The sequence below is a fragment of the Silurus aristotelis genome, assembly GCF_946808225.1.
Source record: "Silurus aristotelis genome assembly, chromosome: 28".
In the NCBI taxonomy this organism is placed as follows: Eukaryota; Metazoa; Chordata; class Actinopteri; order Siluriformes; family Siluridae; genus Silurus; species Silurus aristotelis.
In genome coordinates, this window is record NC_139601.1 from 2,144,959 (window position 1) to 2,162,684 (window position 17,726).

The window sequence follows — 17,726 nt, forward strand, 5'->3', positions numbered from 1 at the left end:
ATGATATTTTTTCATAAAACTGAAGGTTAAGAGCCTTGCTCAGGGACCAGTAGTGGTAGTTGGGTGTTGCTTACATTTGAACTCCTGACTTTCCGATCAGAAGTCCAACATCTAAACCACTGAAGTAAGATTTACTTTTACTTAAAAATTTTGGAATGCAATCCTACTTTTCTTTATCGTAGCTGGTGAACGCCGGAGAGGACGTGCTGGTGTTCTACAACGACAGAGCCTCGTTCCAGACACTGGTGCAGATGATGCGTTCGGAGCGAGACCGTATGGACGAAAACAGCCCTCTTATGTACCACATCCACTTGGTCGAGCTGTTAGCTGTTTGCACCGAGGGCAAGAATGTCTACACGGAGATCAAGTGCAACTCGCTGCTGCCCCTGGACGACATCGTCCGTGTCGTCACACATGAGGACTGCATCCCAGAGGTCAGAGGTCATAATATCCTCACTAAATATCCCCATAAAGGTCCTTACTAAAGCCAAACCTGCTCTCTGTCTAAAAGTGATCTGATGACATTTTAACTACCGTATTTTTCGGATTATAAGCCGCTACGTTATTCCCCACGTTTTGAATCCCGCGGCTTAAACAACGAAGCGGCTAATTTATGGATTTTTCCTGGGTTTTTCCTGGTTCCACAAACTTCAAGCCAAAAAAACTGAGCGACGTAACATTAGACCAATGAAATTTCCGAACGGAAACGAAAAAACGCACTTCACCTGTGTTCTGAGCTACACGGCATCGGGAGAAAACTTCCACTGGTGTTGATTTTTGAACGCATGGCGATACCAAAAGATAAACTCTCAAGAGAAATAGTTGTGAAAGGAAGGAGGAAGACAGTGAACAATGACTTTCTTGGTCGGCTACTGTTTAGATACAAGCCTTTGTAACGCGTTGAGTCTGGGTGAAGGGAGAGCTCTCTAACTCCAGTTGCAACAGAAATCATAAAAGCACAGACAGGTTTCCAAAACTCGTGCTTTTTTATTTTTCTTGGCAACAGCGTTACGGTTTAGTCAAAGAAACTTAGAAATGAGCATCAGAAAATAATAAGGACATATTCCTCGGTTTTGCACACATGCAGTAATACCGGTTAAAAGCGGCGGCAGGCTATTCCCAAAATACTGCTCTGCTCTTAAAGGAGCCACAACATATTTCACCCGTTACACCGTGTAACAGACACTTTCTTTCGTTAAAGCCTGTGTAAAGTTCATTAGTTTCATTAGTTTCTGCGGCTTATACACAGGTGTGGCTTATTTATGTTCAAAATAAAAATCTTTGTCAAATTCAGTGCGGCTTATATATGGGTGCGCTTAATAGTCCGGAAATTACGGTATATAGTTGTTGAATGTTTAAAACCAGTAGATTCTTCTAATTGGCACCTGCCAATTATCAAAACTTTGAGTAGTGTAAGAGTTTTAAAGGTGATTGTTGGAAATGTTATAATAATATTTTTTATAATGGCATAAAAGAATAATGTGTACAAGTTTATTTTATGGTAAAAGTGCTTATATTCTCATCTAAAGAAGTTTATTTTATTTATTTATTTTTAATACCTAGTGAGATTATTTTTTTTTTTCTCTCCTTAAAAAATTCATTAATTTTTATAATTAATTTTTTACTCACATTTCCTGACTGCATTTCCATTATTGGCATTTAAGAACAACTCGAGCAATGTCTCAAACATCGTCTCGTCTTTGTGCAGGTGAAGATCGCATATATCGACTTCCTAAACCACTGCTATGTGGACACAGAAGTGGAGATGAAGGAGATCTACACAAGCAACCACATGTGGAAGCTTTTTGAGAACTTCCTGGTTGATATATGCAGGGTAATCACCTCTGAAACAGCTTCTGAACCTTGACTCTGTGTTTTGTGAGATGCAAGATTTAAACCGTCGATACGCGGCAGATTTTCTTTTTTTTAATACAAATGAATCGAACAGGCAGGAGCAGGAAGTGATGAATTTGCATTATCCTTTTTTATCTGATTAAGTTATTTCGAGAGGTTATTTAAAATGCCAAAAAAAGAGCAAAACAGGAAGGGTGGCAGTTAAAGGGTGATCTCGGAGCAGATGTTTGTAAATATACATTAATCCAGTTCAGAAGATATGATGATAAAGTCAGAAACGTGACTTTTTGTTAAAATACAATAAATCCCAACAAAATTTTCATATTAGAAACTTTTAGTTTGAACTCCTGTGAGATATCATTTTTTAAAGTCTTTGATGTTGTTTTGTGAAAATTTTGCATCATTGTGTTGCAATTGCTGACACAGGAAGAGTGAATCAAAGCCACGTTCTGACTTCACTCAGCATGGCCTATTCGTTGCCTTAACTTCTGAACCATGTGCATTTTTTTTTGTTGTTTTACCACCCGCAGGTCTGCAACAACACGAGCGACCGCAAACATGCTGACTCCATGCTGGAGCGCTACGTCACCGAGACAGTCATGAGTATCGTCACCACTTTTTTCAGCTCCCCCTTTTCCGATCAGAGCACTAGTTTACAGGTAATCATTGCCAGACGGCTCTATATCACCCGAGGCATTACTTTCGTTTGCTGATAAAACTGACAGTGCTTCATCACATTTGTCATGTATGGTTCGTGTTCGGCACCTATCATCCAAGTATAATGATTCATATGTTTACCGAAGATTTACATTTGTTTAATAAAGAAAGCAGCATTTTGGATTGCTATCTCTCCCCAACCCACCCCACCCTACCCCACCCCGCCCTTGGCAAGTCACATGTATGTATGTACCAGTAACCCTTCCTCCTGCAAACACCCCACCACAAGTCTTGGTGATTCTTTAAATATATGAAATCTACCGCACACACACACACACACACACACACACACACACACACACACACACACACACACACACACACACAAACATTTCTTCACCCACATGCACAAACCATGCAGAAATTTCTTTAGAAAAAGGCTGAATAGGATTGAGTCACAGCTTTCCAAGAACTAAGACTTGCAGAGTTTTCCAAAAGCAGTACTTGGTCACACTTGCTTGCATTAGTGGTGTGGACACACACACACACACACACACACACACACACACACACACACACACACACACACACACCCCTTTGTGAGAGCCATTGTTCATATCCAGATTTAACACCTATTTGTTTCACAACATTACTGATGCGGTTAGGTTTGCATGGCAGCCTAATGGTTTTACTGTGTGTGTATATATATATTGGTTTTATATAATGGTCTTATCGTGTTTTATTGTATGTATGTATGTATGTATGTATGTATGTATGCATTTAAATAGTACTGTATGTGTATATAAGCATTGTGTATATATATACAAACACACACATACACACACATCGATCAGATTCAGGCATAACATTATGACCACCTGCTTAATATTGTGTTGGTCCCATTTTTTCTGCTAAAACAGTATGTGTATGTGTATGTGTGTGTGTGTGTGTGTGTGTGTGTGTGTGTGTGTGTGTGTGTGTGTATGTATATATATATATATATATATATATATATATATACAAATTGTGACGTCTAGACGACTGGGTCAGAGCGCATATATATATATATATATATATATATATATATATATATATATATATATATATATATATATATATATATATATATATATATATACTAGCAAGTATAGACAGACAGACATACTAATTGTTTCTTTTTATCAATTTAGAAAATAAAACAAGAGAAAAATTTAAATCAAGTTAATATTTGTTAGAACCACTTTTTGGCTTTTAATTCTTATGCTTTTGCTTATACTATGTTCACTTGCACAAGGTGCTAATGATCATCAATTTCATGTGTAGGTTTAAACACAGTCATTAACCTCAATAGAAACAGCTGGGTAGGAGACTTAAAACTAATTCTGTTTTTTTAGACAAAGGGTGGCCATGCCAAATATTGATTTGATTAAAATTTCTCATCTATGTATTGATCTTTTCCTCTGTGTGATATCAAGTGAGAGTGTTTGGGTTATTGTTTGCACTTTTTGTTTGTTTTGTTTGGTGGATCTCTCCTTCTCATCCAGACCAAACCCTGTAAATCACCTCTCCTTTGTGTGTGTGTGTGTGTGTGTGTGTGTGTGTGTGTGTGTGTGTGTGTGTGTGTGTGTGTGTGTGTGTGTGTGTGTTTTTACCTACTGTGTACTACTGTGCATTTTTGGATGCCGGGTGATAAGCTAAGTATTATTATTATTGCGGACTGGGTCTGCTGTCCTTGGAAAATGCTTTCACTTTACTTTAGCTGGTTCTCATTTAGGTTCATTGGGTTGATTGGTTTTTGGTAAAAACCACCCACCATTCCTTGTGTACGGCGACCCTGGAGTGACCTAGACTTTACATTCAGAGCCATATTTGTCTAGGTCCTCACCCGGATTGAACTTAATCCATATGTGCTGACAGCTGCTTCCTGCTCATGAGGATTTTGCTAGGATGTGTTTATTTTTTGTCGTTTAGCTTCTAATCAGGAGAGGTTTCACTCAGCCTAATGCTTTTCATTTCTTTTAGGAAAGTGTTAAAATAAATGGCTAACATATTCCCAAGCATTAACAGAACACAGCATGGACTGTTTTGCTCTCAAGTGTCCAAAAGAGTAAAGTTAACAACCTCATCAATGATGGAGCTCTAATAAATAGACATTCAGTGTGAACTAGATGAACATGGCTTCCCTTTTCAGGCTGTTTCCTCTCAAGTTTTCTTCCTCGTATCATCTCAGGGAGGTTTCCCCTCAACACCATTACTTGGCTCACTCATTAGATAAACTAATAGGGACAATGTCCATTGGTAAAGAATTAAGAATGTTACATGGCTTACAGTTTCTCTTGGAAAAAATAACATATTTTTACAGACATAGTAATTTTACACAAATGTGATTGGGAACTCAAAGCTGAAATTGACCCTGAAAATGACCAAAATGGCTGCTAGTGAAAAGAAGCTAACATGGCATAGAATAGCTTACTTTCTCTTTAACTATGCAAAAAATAGATGTGAATTAAATTATTTGTTTTAAACTCGTACAATTTATACTCTGACTGACGTATAAACATAATTCGTCTGGTAAGGCTATCACACGATCACTTATTCTGTTAAAAGGGTTGAATCAGCAAACTCTGCTGTCTTATGTGCTTTGTGGTCGTTAATAAAAATAGAATGTCGATGTCTGACATTTTATAAGGATCCCCCTCTAAACCTTTCCAACCAGCAAATGACATCACTCCTTTCCCTGAAGTGAGCTGTGATGACATCGTCTGCTCTTGGTTGTTACATGCCTTTCTTTTGGGCAAACTAACAGAGCTATTGCACAGTATAGTGTGGTGACATCCTTTTCTTGGTTAGTCACATTTCTTGTAAGACTTCAGACAAATCAGACTTTTCATTTCACTCTTTTGTTCATGGTGTGAACATTTAGGCCCATTAGTGCTGAATGTGTGTGTTAGAGATGCATGTGGATTTTTTTATTTTATTTTTTACTCTTTTGAATTTCTTATTTTGTTGTACAGATTGTTTAACTAATACTGTACAGCTAAAAGATTGTGGACACGGGATCATCAAACCCGTATCTGTTTTTTTTCCCTCAAACTGTTGCCACGGTGTTTGAAGCACACAGTTGTATTAAATGTCTCTGTATGCTATGGTGGAACTACGAAGACCAAGTCTGTTCTAATATGACTGGTCCTGTGTACAACATGAAGCTCATAAAGTCATTGCATGTTAAGGTTGGAGTGAAAGAATTTGTACTGTTCAGAGCCCAGACCTCTGTTTTGTTTTGTTTCCATGATGTTGTAGTTCTTTCTTTCACTGGTCCAAATATAATTCACTGTATTACGACACAAAGGAGACCAACATGCAACAGCGAATCAGCTTTCCGTGATTAGCACAAATCTCTCTTGGATTGTTATACAGCTATGTGGACGTGCAAGTTTAGCGTTACTTGGCTTGAAAAAAGAGGGAGACTTAAAATAGGAGTGCTAACTAATTGCTAGTGATAGTTAGGTGTCCATAAACTTTTGGCTGTACAGTGTTTTCTTGTTTAACAGATTGTAAGGTGGCACATTTTTCTCTCAATTTTTTATTTATTTTTTATTTTTTTATAGAAGTTCCTTGGTTTCCTGTTTATCATCCCCTACCATTGATTTTCTTTTTTAACTTTATTCATGTTTTATATTCCCTTCTTTCCACGGAAGACCCGCCAGCCGGTCTTTGTGCAGCTGTTGCAGGGTGTTTTTCGGGTGTACCACTGTAGCTGGCTCATGCCCACCCAGAAGGCATCAGTGGAGGGCTGCATCAAAGTCCTCTCTGACGTGGGTAAGAACCGCCATCTCTGGCCCATACCTGTGTGAGCAGCCAGGGACCCTTCACAAAATTCACTCTTCATGTGCGTGTTCTTCACCCTGATAACTCTTTTACACACTTTCTACTTCGCACGCAGCCAAAAGTCGGGCGATCGCCATTCCGGTCGACCTGGACAGCCAGGTAAACAACCTGTTTGTAAAATCTAACAACGTTGTACAGAAGACCATCCTGAATTGGAGGATGTCTGCTCGGAACGCCTCCAGGCGAGACTCCACAGTCAGCGCGTCCAAAGACTACAGAAACATTATCGAGAGGCTGCAGGTAAGCGCAAAACACACAGAGTAATAATATGATTAAATATAAGTAATTGCTCTTATTTTCAGTGTGGCCAGATCTAGGACACACACACACACACACACACACACACACACACACACACACACACACATACAACCACAATGTGACATGCTTAAACACATGCATAACAAACACACACTTGGTCACACATACAGATAAGGAGACCGAGCTGCTAGCATTATACAGTATCTGTTATAGGACAACAACCCACACCAGTGATTCTGACTCTCTTTCACAGCTAAAGCAAAATCGTAGTGTCATAGGTGATGTTATTTCTACTACACACAGAAATAAATATATTTTCAAGAGGAATACAGACGGTACAGATTAGTTTAGTTAGCTCACTTTGCTCAATCTATTACAATCAGTTTAATGTTCTCTAAGTTCTAAGTACCAGGTCAGCAGCTGTAGCCCCCCCATGCCCCGGTGTCACTGGTAAGCAGCTGGTTTCCGATCAGAGCACCCTCCCTTTTTGTTAGCGTGCTTTTAGCTCACAGGAAGTCATAACCTAAGCAATGAGCATGTGATAAAGAAATAAAAGTAGACCATGCGTGTACACCCGAACTCGTCTTTCATTCCATAACGAAAAGGAACGAGGAGGCAGCTTCTGAGGTGTGTTCCTGCGCATGTGCGAGTTTGCACGGGGGAGCCGATCATATGATGTATAGTTTCACTAACTCACATTTGCACCACACCTGCCTCCCTTTGCACACTGCATGTAGGAGGCTGCATGTCTTTGTTCTGTCTGTCTTGTTTAGCTCAGACTAGACTAAAAGCCATTTACTATGATCTCACATATGCCCTGATGTGGCCTTAGGCACAAGGTGTCGGAAATTAAATACCAGGAATTTCAAGAAGTTACTCAGAAGATATTGGTCACTTCTCGATCCACTAGACGAGTGGGTGTCAAGGGTGCAGTGTCCGCACTTAAGAATTGAAAGCACTTGTATATCACGTATGTCACGTGTCACAAACAGAGGTTAAAGGATTTTATTTTGTATGAGGTAAAGTTCAAGTGTTTTTGAGGCGTTTGAGTCTGTAGAAAGAAAGAGTAGACTTATTGGCTACAGATTTGTATATTTGTTTTATTCAGCTCCTAGTGTTAATTCAGATTAATTGCTTCTAAATAAAGCTGTTTTTTCAATTTACTTACATTCTTACAAAAACAAAAAAATCTATATTCTAGTACCTGGTATGGATTCAACAGAAGAGAGTTTAGAATACCATGGTCTGGGAAATGTGTACAAGTGAACACACAATAAAACTCTTGTCATTCATGTCATTGTTATCATGCTATTGTTTAGCTTTTGCCAACTAGTGTTTAAATGTAAAAATATATACAGTATATTTATAATTTTTTTATGATCATGGTGGATGGAAAAAGTCTACACACTTTTATGAAATCGCTTTTTTTGTGTGTGTTGTTTTTTTTTTTTGAGGAAACAAATAACAACATAAATGTCAGACATGAAGTTATACCAATCCATGTGGGGATATGTTTTATGGTTTGACAAGACAAAAGTTGAACCTTCTGTCTTCTGTCAAAAAGCTGAAAAAGAAGATAAATTCCACATTAAGGATGTAATAAGTCTGATATTTGTTTTTTCTTTCTTTATATTTTAAAAACCTGCAAATTTATTAGGGTGTGTAGTCTTTTTATGTCCACTGTCTGTGTATATATATATAATTTTTTTTTTTTTATTGCTACAGTCTTCAAAATTGTTTATATTGAAGCATGTATAATTCAGTTACATATGGTCATTTATGTTTTTTTTTTTTTGTCCGAAAATAATCTGTACTCATTTTCATGTAATGTAATGTTTGGCTGTGTTGAATGTGATTTTCTTCCACTAGTTGTGTTACATTCTATAAGGCATTTTCTCTTTGCGTTTTTTTTTCAGGACATTGTCTCTGCACTGGAGGACCGTTTAAGGCCCCTGGTGCAGGCTGAACTCTCAGTCCTGGTAGACGTCCTTCATAGACCCGAGCTGCTCTTCCCCGAGAACACGGAGGCCCGGAAGAAGTGTGAGAGTGGAGGTTTCATCTCTAAGTAAGACCGTTAAATAACTTTACATTATAATTTTCACCCTGTTTGTATACAAGCAGCTTCTGGAGCTCCTAGATTGTGTAATACCTATAATGGAGATTTACCTGCCAATAGCTGTCCTCATTGTCTTTGTGTGTGTGTGTGTGAGTGAGAGGAGGGAGAGAGGGGGGGATGAGAGTGAGAGAGAGTGAGAGAGTGTGTGCGTCATAGCTGAGGTTTTCTTGTAGAGGTGTTTTCTGTTGGGATTAAGAGTTCTGATAGGATTATATGCTGGAGAGGTGTGTAGGATGAGCATGCAGCAAGATTACAGCATGGACTGACGTGTGTGTGTGTGTGTGTTGTGATGGGATTAAATCCTGGAGAGGTGTGTATAAGGGACATGTAGAATGGAACACGATTGAAGCATGGACTGACACGTGTGTGTGTGCGCGTGCGTGCGTGCGCGTGTGCGTGCGTGTGTTATGATTATATTAAATGCTGAATAGATGTGTATGAGGGACATGTAGAATAGAATAAGATTATAGCATGGACTGACACGTGTGTGTGTGTTTGTGTGTATGTTGTGATAGGATTAAATCCTGGAGAGGTGTGTATAAGGGACATGTAGAATGGAACACGATTGAAGCATGGACTGACACGTGTGTGTGTGTGTGTGGACTCAGATAAGAGCGTGTCAGAAAACTCTCTCCTCGTGCTCATGACACATGATACTGTTTCAGTTCAGTTAAGTTTATTGCACACGAACTTGTTTAAAGCTGGAAGATAAGAGAAGAAACTGTATATAATTTCACAAGGTTTTAATTTAATATTTACATACAGTTAATTATTTTTAAACAATACTGAATAACTGCGATTCGCAAATTTGTATTAGTCATAAAATGAACTAAATGATTCTGGTCTTCAGAGTTCATATTTATCCCCCTACTTTCTCTGTTATTGTCTCTGTCTTTACCCCTCCAACTTCCTAGGTTAATAAAACACACCAAGCAGCTGTTGGAGGAAAATGAGGAGCGTTTGTGCATTAAGGTTCTCCAAACTCTCAGGGAAATGATGACCAAAGACCGGGGTTATGGAGAGAAGGTAAACAGCACAAGCAGGTGCCTTTGTAAAGGAAAGCATGTCTGCCTGAGTTATGTTAAAGGGTTAAAATTTAGGCACGCACGCACGCACACACGCGCAACTGGATTCTGCCCCTTCTTTTATCTTCCTGTCAGCTTTTTCAGATGCGTTGTCAGTTTTATCCTTTGATGTGGGTTTGCGGGTTACCATTCCGCACAAAACAAAAAACTACACTCGCAGTTGATCGTGTTCAGGGTCAGCCCATTCTTAATGCTCAGCGATAAAGCGCAGCATGTTCTAATCACTAATAACTGTCCTATTTGGCTGACTGAAACTTATACTAATTTCACTCAAATCACAAGCCCTGGCCTACATATGTGTCAAAGCGCTGTTCCTGGAGGGCTACGTTTTTACACCGCAAAGTGCAGGGGGCTGGAGGTTCTACTCGTCTGAGTCAACTGTGAAGTTTAATAATCATGTTTTTACTAAGTTGACCCATTAAACACTCATCTGTATGAATCACTAACTCCTCCAGCACCATGACCATCCAGCGTTTGAGTTTCAAACACCCAAGGGCTGTATCACAAAACAAGATTCTGTGGTTAGCAGACTAAATATGGGTAATGATGGTGGCTTAATATTTGTTCAGCTGTGCCGCTGTAGCAACTTCCTCTCATTTAGAGAAGAACAGCTGATCTTGGGCAATGTAGCTGAAGTAGAAAGCTATATATGAGTATTAGCTATAGAAAAAAATTATAAATAAAATCTTTTTCTGTGGCCGTCATGCTCTACACACCACCTATACACATCTTTATACACATCTATCTGTAGCATTTATATATATATATATTATATTATTATAAAATATATATATATTATTGATTTATCTTCTTTTTTTTTTTACACATTTTTTTCTTTTTTTTTTTTTTTTTAAACTTCAGTAGTATGTGAAAGTGTGGTAGCTGCAGAAGATAAAGCACCGAGCACAGGACACAGAGCAACCATTTACACACTTTAACTCAGATAATGATCTTTTCCTCTGTGTGATATCAAGTGAGAGTGTTTGGGTTATTGTTTGCACTTTTTGTTTGTTTTGTTTGGTGGTGTTTGCAGTGATCTCTCCTTCTCATCCAGACCAAACCCTGTAAATCACCTCTCCTTTGTGTGTGTGTGTGTGTGTGTGTGTGTGTGTGTGTGTGTGTGTGTGTGTGTGTGTGTGTGTGTGTGTGTGTGTGTGTTTGCACTGGGTTGTAGTTCTGCCTCTTTTCTTCACTAACCCCTAGCTTGTGTTCTTCTCTTGCAGCTGATTGCCTTTGACGATGAGCTGGATGTGGCTGAGGTTAATCTTTTTTTTTGTCGTTTTTTTTTGTTTTGTTTTGTTTTTTCCTCCAACCTTTTTTCGTTGTCTTATGCTTCTTGCTTGCATGCTGCCTCTGTCCTCATTCAGGTTCACTGCAGTTAAGTCTTGTTTTATTTTTTTTGGTTTTGTTTTGGTTCCCACCACAAACTTGTCAGTTTTTGTCTCTTTTGTTTGCACGTTTGTGTGTGCGTGTGTTGTTTTTTTAAGGTGTGGAGTGAGTAGGGAGGAGTGTGAGGGGGTTCTGGGGAAAACGCATAGAATTTACTCAGTCATAGCTCAAATATATTTACGGCGTTGTCAGAAATTGATGACTAATAGAAATGTAAAAAAGAAAAAAAAAACATTAAAAACGTTAATACGTGAATAATGTGTAGGTGCAGAGATGGTCACCTGCAGTCACACACATTTTGTCCTAAAGGCCTTTGAAGATCACATATGAAAGGTTGCAGGTGCATGGGGTGTGTGTGTGTGTGTGTGTGTGTGTGTGTGTGTGTCTGCATGTGTATTCTTGCACATACTTGTCACTTACTGGCATACTACCTGTGAATGGGTTTGCGGGTAAGTTTTTTTTCTGAAAGCTTTTTTCTGTCTACTTATAGAGGAAGTCTTTTATGTAGATGTCAGTATAAAGACAGAACATGCAGAGTGCGGAGTTTGTGAGCTCTTCATCACCTTTTTAATGTTCACTGGTATATAATTTGGAGAGATTTTTTTTACCAAAACTTTTCCAGTATGAAACCAATAATGGGACCCCATTAGGACGAGGTAATAATGATGCCAGGGGTACAATAGTAGTAATAAGTAGTCTGACTAACAGTTTTCTAATCATTTAAATAAAATGTTATACTTTAAAAGGGTATAAAAATAAATACAAAAAATATCAGTAAACTTAAATATCTCTTTAATTATGAAAAAGTCTATTGATAGTGAATTATTATTTTAGCATTTTTCATTTCTCTCTCTCTCTCTCTCTTTCTCTCTCTCTCTCTCTCTATATATATATATATATATATATATCGCACATTTTTAATCTGTTCTAAATGTACCTTCAATTAATACTTTTTTTTTTTTTTTAAGTTTTTAATACTGTAATCGACATGTTCTTGGACACATATGGATCCTTTATGCAAATGTTTATTATTAGTGAAACCAAATTCAACATCGAGCATGAAGACAAAATATTCTTGTAAACGTTTTTAAAGTAATTATTGTGTTTTAAACTGCATAAATCATGAGGACATCATACTGAACTTTTGCTACGTTTCCACACGGACGGATTTGCCGGATGTGTGCATAATAGCGGAATTTGGTGCGTGATTACAGACTTGGCGCATCAATAAAACAAATGTTTAGAAATTAAAAATAATCTTTCGGAGGAGTTAAATACGTGTGTTGCGTTGAAGGTTTCAGACGCAGAATAAAAGAATACAATTCAGAATAACAATGAAGTAATAAAATAAAAGTTGTGCCATTAAAATAAATTTGCGTTAAGGCATTATAACACCTTAATTGTGACAGCCCTAATATATAAATATATTGCATCAGCACCGATATATTTTTGTGATATAAATGTCTGTGTGTGTCTCTCTGACTGTATATTTTGTCTACACAAAAAGGAAGTTGAGTGCTGTATGTGGGCGTCAGTGATACTTTCTGGGTGAAATGTGACTTAAAGTACATGACCTTAAGTATAAGATTTCCTAATAGAGGTGAGGCTCACACTTACACATCTGCACATTTTTCTGCTAGGTTTTTTTCACGGATCACCTATGGATAAAAAAAAATTTGTTTTGTGAAAATTGCTCACCCAAAGGTTTCCATCAAAGATGCAGTTTTTGCTTTATCACTGTTTTTTTCTAGCTATAACGAAAAAAAATATATTAATATGATTTATTATAAAGATTAGCTGTATGGCAGGAAGCTACTTCCCCAGGAGTCTTTGTAGTTGTCCTGCGTTTCTGACACATTTTTCCTGGTAAAGTGTTTACTTAGTATCAAAGTTGTAAAGGTAAAATATATGTACCGTAATTTCCGGAATATTAAGCGCACCCAAATATAAGCCACACACACTGAATTTGACAAAGATTTTTATTTTGAACATAAATTAGCTTTATGAAGCTTTTCTCCCGACGCCGTGCAGCTCAGAACACAGATGAAGTGCGTTTTTTCATGCCTGGTTGTTTTCAGCGTGATGAATGATTCACATTTTCTGTAGACAGTCCAAGTGAGCAGCAGGTCAAACTTCAGAGGCACCTTATCCATATTTATGATGTGCTGCGGGCCGATTCCGTGGGAGCGTACCCGATTTAATATAAAGAATTTCATTGGTTCCCTGAACCCGTTCGGCAATTTAAGAGAGTGGGGGAACAGTAGCGGCTTATAGTCCGGAAAATACGGTAGTTGTTTTACTTGTTTATCTTAAACTGATATCTGATTGGTCAGGAAAAAAAACATAGATATTTTTTGATATGATAAGTTACAGATTACTATTATTCCCAATGACAAATTACTGATCACTATTATCCCCAAGGACCAATCATGTATCACTATTATCCCTAATGGCCAATCACAGATCCCCATTATCCCCAATAACCAATCACTGATCACTATTATCCCCAATAGCCAATCACGGATCCCCGTTATCCCCAATGACCAATCATGTATCACTATTATCCCCAATGGCCAATCACAGATCACTTTTATCCCTAGTGACCAATCATGGACCACTATTAATCCCAATGACCAATCATGTATCACTATTATCCCCAATGGCCAATCACAGATCACTTTTATCCCTAGTGACCAATCATGGACCACTATTAATCCCAATGACCAATCATGGATCCCAATTATTACCACTGATCAATCACGCAACACTTTTGTTCACATTGATCAATTAGTAATCACCATTGTTCCAAATGACCACATGACCGTCTCTGTTACTGCAATTCTGTTAGAGACATTATTATTGGGGTTTGATTTTGAAGTTCAGGAAGGTGATTTGTAAAATCCAGCAGTGGCTGCTCCTTGCAAGATGAAGAAGCACAAACACAATCGCAGGAAACAGCGGTCCTCTTTATCTCGGCGTGTTCTGTAGTCAAGGGTCTATCGTGAAAATAACAGGGTTCTGTTCAACTCAGCTTAGAAAGGCTGGCTTATGTTGAGTCCTAAATAAAAATGTATATTTAGAAGAAAGGAACCTGCACTCTTCTGCTTTCCCTCCAAGCTACTTTTAGCGCTGAACCATATTTTGCTTATCATCTCATTTGCAAGAAGTTTAAGAATAGGCAGAGAGTAATAGAGGTGTGGAGATGCTGTCTAGAAGTGGACTTCTGCTTAGTCTCAAGGGAAGTGACCAAACCTGTGTTTTATCTTTTATTTATCTCGGCATCTCTCTCTCACACACACACACACACACACACGCACACAAACAAACAACCTGTTATCTCAATTTCACTGATGTTGTTATTGTCTTCTCATCTCTGTAAAAACACATTAGTGTTCAGGGCATTTGCATATAGTGTGTGTGTATGTGTGTGTGTGTGATGTAAGATGGATTGGGATAATGCAGATTTAGGCCACTTGCGCGTCTCCACTTCTGGGCTCAGGGGTTGCGTAATGAGGCTGAGCAGGTATTTTGGACAGGTACTTATACCTGTATTTTACAGGTGTGTATTAGACACTAATTTGCCAATGAATTCTAGTGAATGTGAAATCAGTCTTTGTCTCTGCCTCACTCAGGGTAATCCTAACCCCTTGGCTATTTTAGTGTGTGCAGCCCTGCCTATGTAGTGCCATCTGTGCCCAGTAGGGGTAGATATGTTCATACATGTGCTTTTTGTGTGTGTGTGTGTGTGTGTGTGTGTGTGTGTGTGTGTGTGTGTGTGTGTGTGTGTGTGTGTGTGTGGCCTTGTCCCAATTTCCTTCCTGTACACTGCACGATTCTTGGGTACCCGCCAATGCTTGGGCAGCGGTTACATAAGACCCGTTTGCCTTTTTTTTTTTTTTTTTTCCTGGAATTCAGTTTCCCTGTTTATGTGTGACCTTCTACTGTAATTGCCAATGAACGTGTGGCAGAGGTTATTTACTGAGAGACACAAGCAGCACACACACACACTTACACACACAATGCAGCATTGAAGTACTGGTTCATTTTATATCCTGTTCTATTCACCTGTTAACCATTCCAGTTCCTGTTACTTGGGCAATATCACTGTTATGGTGGGATCTTTGCGGTTTGTGTTTCCTGAGATTGAGACCCTTAAGTTTGCGAAGTGCATCAGCATCAAGAATCTGCTTGCTGTACTTTTTTGGCTCCTTTTTAAGCCGTCTACAGGATGATTTAGAGTGACTCACGGCAATACCGATGTCTTAATAAGGCGAAATCTTCCACTATATGTGTTTTGCCGCCAAGACACCATTATTTTTTCATGCAAATTTTTTTCCCTTTTTTTTGGCTTTATCAAATCACCTGTGTCCTTGGCCATTAGACAGCTCTCTATATTAGTATCCTTTATGTGTCTGTCCTAATTCCATAAAACAGATGATATTTCTTAATTGTAGTTTTTTGCGTATTATTTCCAAGACTCTTTATGGGTGGGGCTTCTAAACAAATGTTAAAATTATTATTATTTTTTATTAATTAAATAAAAATATTTTTAAACGACAGGGTTAGGTGGGTGCAGCGCTAAATTGGATTTCTTTGTACCTTAAACAAATATCACCTTTGTGACCGCAGACCAGTTGTTCCATGGCATGCGTTTTGATCTACCACCATCTGCTGCCCCCAGATCTCAATAGAATAGCAGAGGAAATGAACAAACGGTCTGAGACATTACGCATGTCGCTTTCTTTTGAAGCGATGCAGAGCACGATAAGCATGTCTCTGGATGCGAAGGGACATTTGCGAGTCGCACCTTGCTAACATCACAAGGTTCTTATTTTCAGCCCTTCATGCGAACTTGCACAAAGGGAGATTCCTGGCTGGTAGTGATATTACTCAACTGCGTGGCGTTGTGCGTCACAGGTTGTTATTACAACATCCCCCCCCCACACACCCATTTCCACTCGCTGGGGTGTCTGCAGGCTGCCGCTGGCATTAAGACAACCTTTTTTTTTTTTTTTTCCTGTGTCCAGAGACTTGTGTGTGTGTGTTTTAAGGTTGCATTTTTAAGCAATGCACCCGTCATCTTTCACTCGCTCACTCTCTCTCCCTCGGGCACACCGAGCGTGTGTTCCCTGGTCTCGAGTTGAATCCGCATGAGCGTGTGTCACGTTTTCAGTGTTTGCTTTCTGTCAACTGTCGTGTCGCCTCGCATGATTTCTACGATGTTATGCTTTTAATGTCTACAAAGTATACACCGATCAGGCATAACATTATGACCACCTGCCTAATATTGTGTCAGTCCCCCCTTTTCTGCTAAAACAGTTCTGACCCAATAATGACTATTAACAGCATGAACTTCTTCAGCAGTTTAAGCTACAGTAACTTGTCTGTTGTATGTGTTGGACCACACGGACCAGCCTTCGCTATCCACGTGCATCAGTTAGTCTCGGCTGCTGTCGCAGGTTCACCACTTTCTTGGAGCACTTTTGATAGATACTGACCCCTGCAGACCAGGAACATCCCACAAAAGCTGCAGTTTTGGAGACGCTCTGACCCAGTCGTCTAGACGTCACAATTTTCCAAACTCTTGGAATCCTTACGCTCGCCCATTTTTCCTGCTTCTAACACGTCAACTTTGAAAATGAAATGTTCACTTGCTGCCTAATAAATAAATCAAACCCACTAACAGGTGCCATGATGAAGAGATAATCAGTGTTCTTCACTTCACCTGTCAGTGGTCCTAAAGTTATTCCTGATCGGTTTACGTAGTAAAACAGATCTTCATGCATTCGATACATCAGCGAAGCAATATTGTGTGTCTTTTAAAGTACAGTACAAACACACACACACACATAATTGCCTTGTGAAACACAAACCCAGTTTGTTTGTCATGTACAGTCAGTGGTTTTGTGGACAGACTTTTGCACACTATTGACATGTCATTATTTGTTCACCTTCTATAAATGTCTGACTTGGTCATAAATTAAATTAAATAACACATCAAGCTTCAATTTATTCAGTGTTACTTGAACGATAATTCTCCGTCGTCAGAGAGCGATGTTGTCAAGAACTGGTGGGAGTGTGAACCACTCAGACTTTTGTGAATACTGTACATTCTGCTTTATCGGTTAGAAAAAAGAAACAACTCCAGAGGAATGTAACATGAGCGAATTTAGACAATTTATATTACAAAATAAAAATATTATTATTATTATTATTTATGGACGATTGATATCAGGACACACCGACTGCCTTGTGATTCATCTTAGGAGAAAAAAATACAGTTAAGGAATGCAGAAGAGTCGGTGAAGCTTTCCTGTAACTGCGCCGTGTTTAGGCATCTCGAGTCTGGTTCCGCAGATGACCTACATGATGGAGCGTCGTTATATAATCCACGTGACGCTCTGCTTCCAAATATAGCACCTTGCAGGCTGAGGGCTCTTGTAAGCGATTTCAATATTAATGCAGGGAGATAATTT

The 17,726-nt window shown here is 38.8% G+C and overlaps 1 protein-coding gene across 41 annotated transcripts in view; it reads left to right on the forward strand.

Moving 5' to 3' along the window:
* The window catches only part of itpr1b (inositol 1,4,5-trisphosphate receptor, type 1b), a 122,479-nt gene that overhangs the window by 46,675 nt on the left and 58,078 nt on the right, over positions 1-17,726 (forward strand). For 28 of the 41 annotated variants that reach the window (XM_083533452.1, XM_083533430.1, XM_083533443.1 and 25 more), the window contains 8 exons: positions 183-434; positions 1,709-1,834; positions 2,385-2,513; positions 6,210-6,330; positions 6,455-6,639; positions 8,577-8,725; positions 9,691-9,802; positions 11,085-11,120. In XM_083533452.1, the coding sequence (XP_083389578.1) occupies positions 183-434; positions 1,709-1,834; positions 2,385-2,513; positions 6,210-6,330; positions 6,455-6,639; positions 8,577-8,725; positions 9,691-9,802; positions 11,085-11,120 (1,110 nt within the window). The remainder of the gene's footprint in view (positions 1-182; positions 435-1,708; positions 1,835-2,384; positions 2,514-6,209; positions 6,331-6,454; positions 6,640-8,576; positions 8,726-9,690; positions 9,803-11,084; positions 11,121-17,726) is intronic. The other 13 variants (XM_083533459.1, XM_083533440.1, XM_083533450.1 and 10 more) reach the window with 1 other exon arrangement.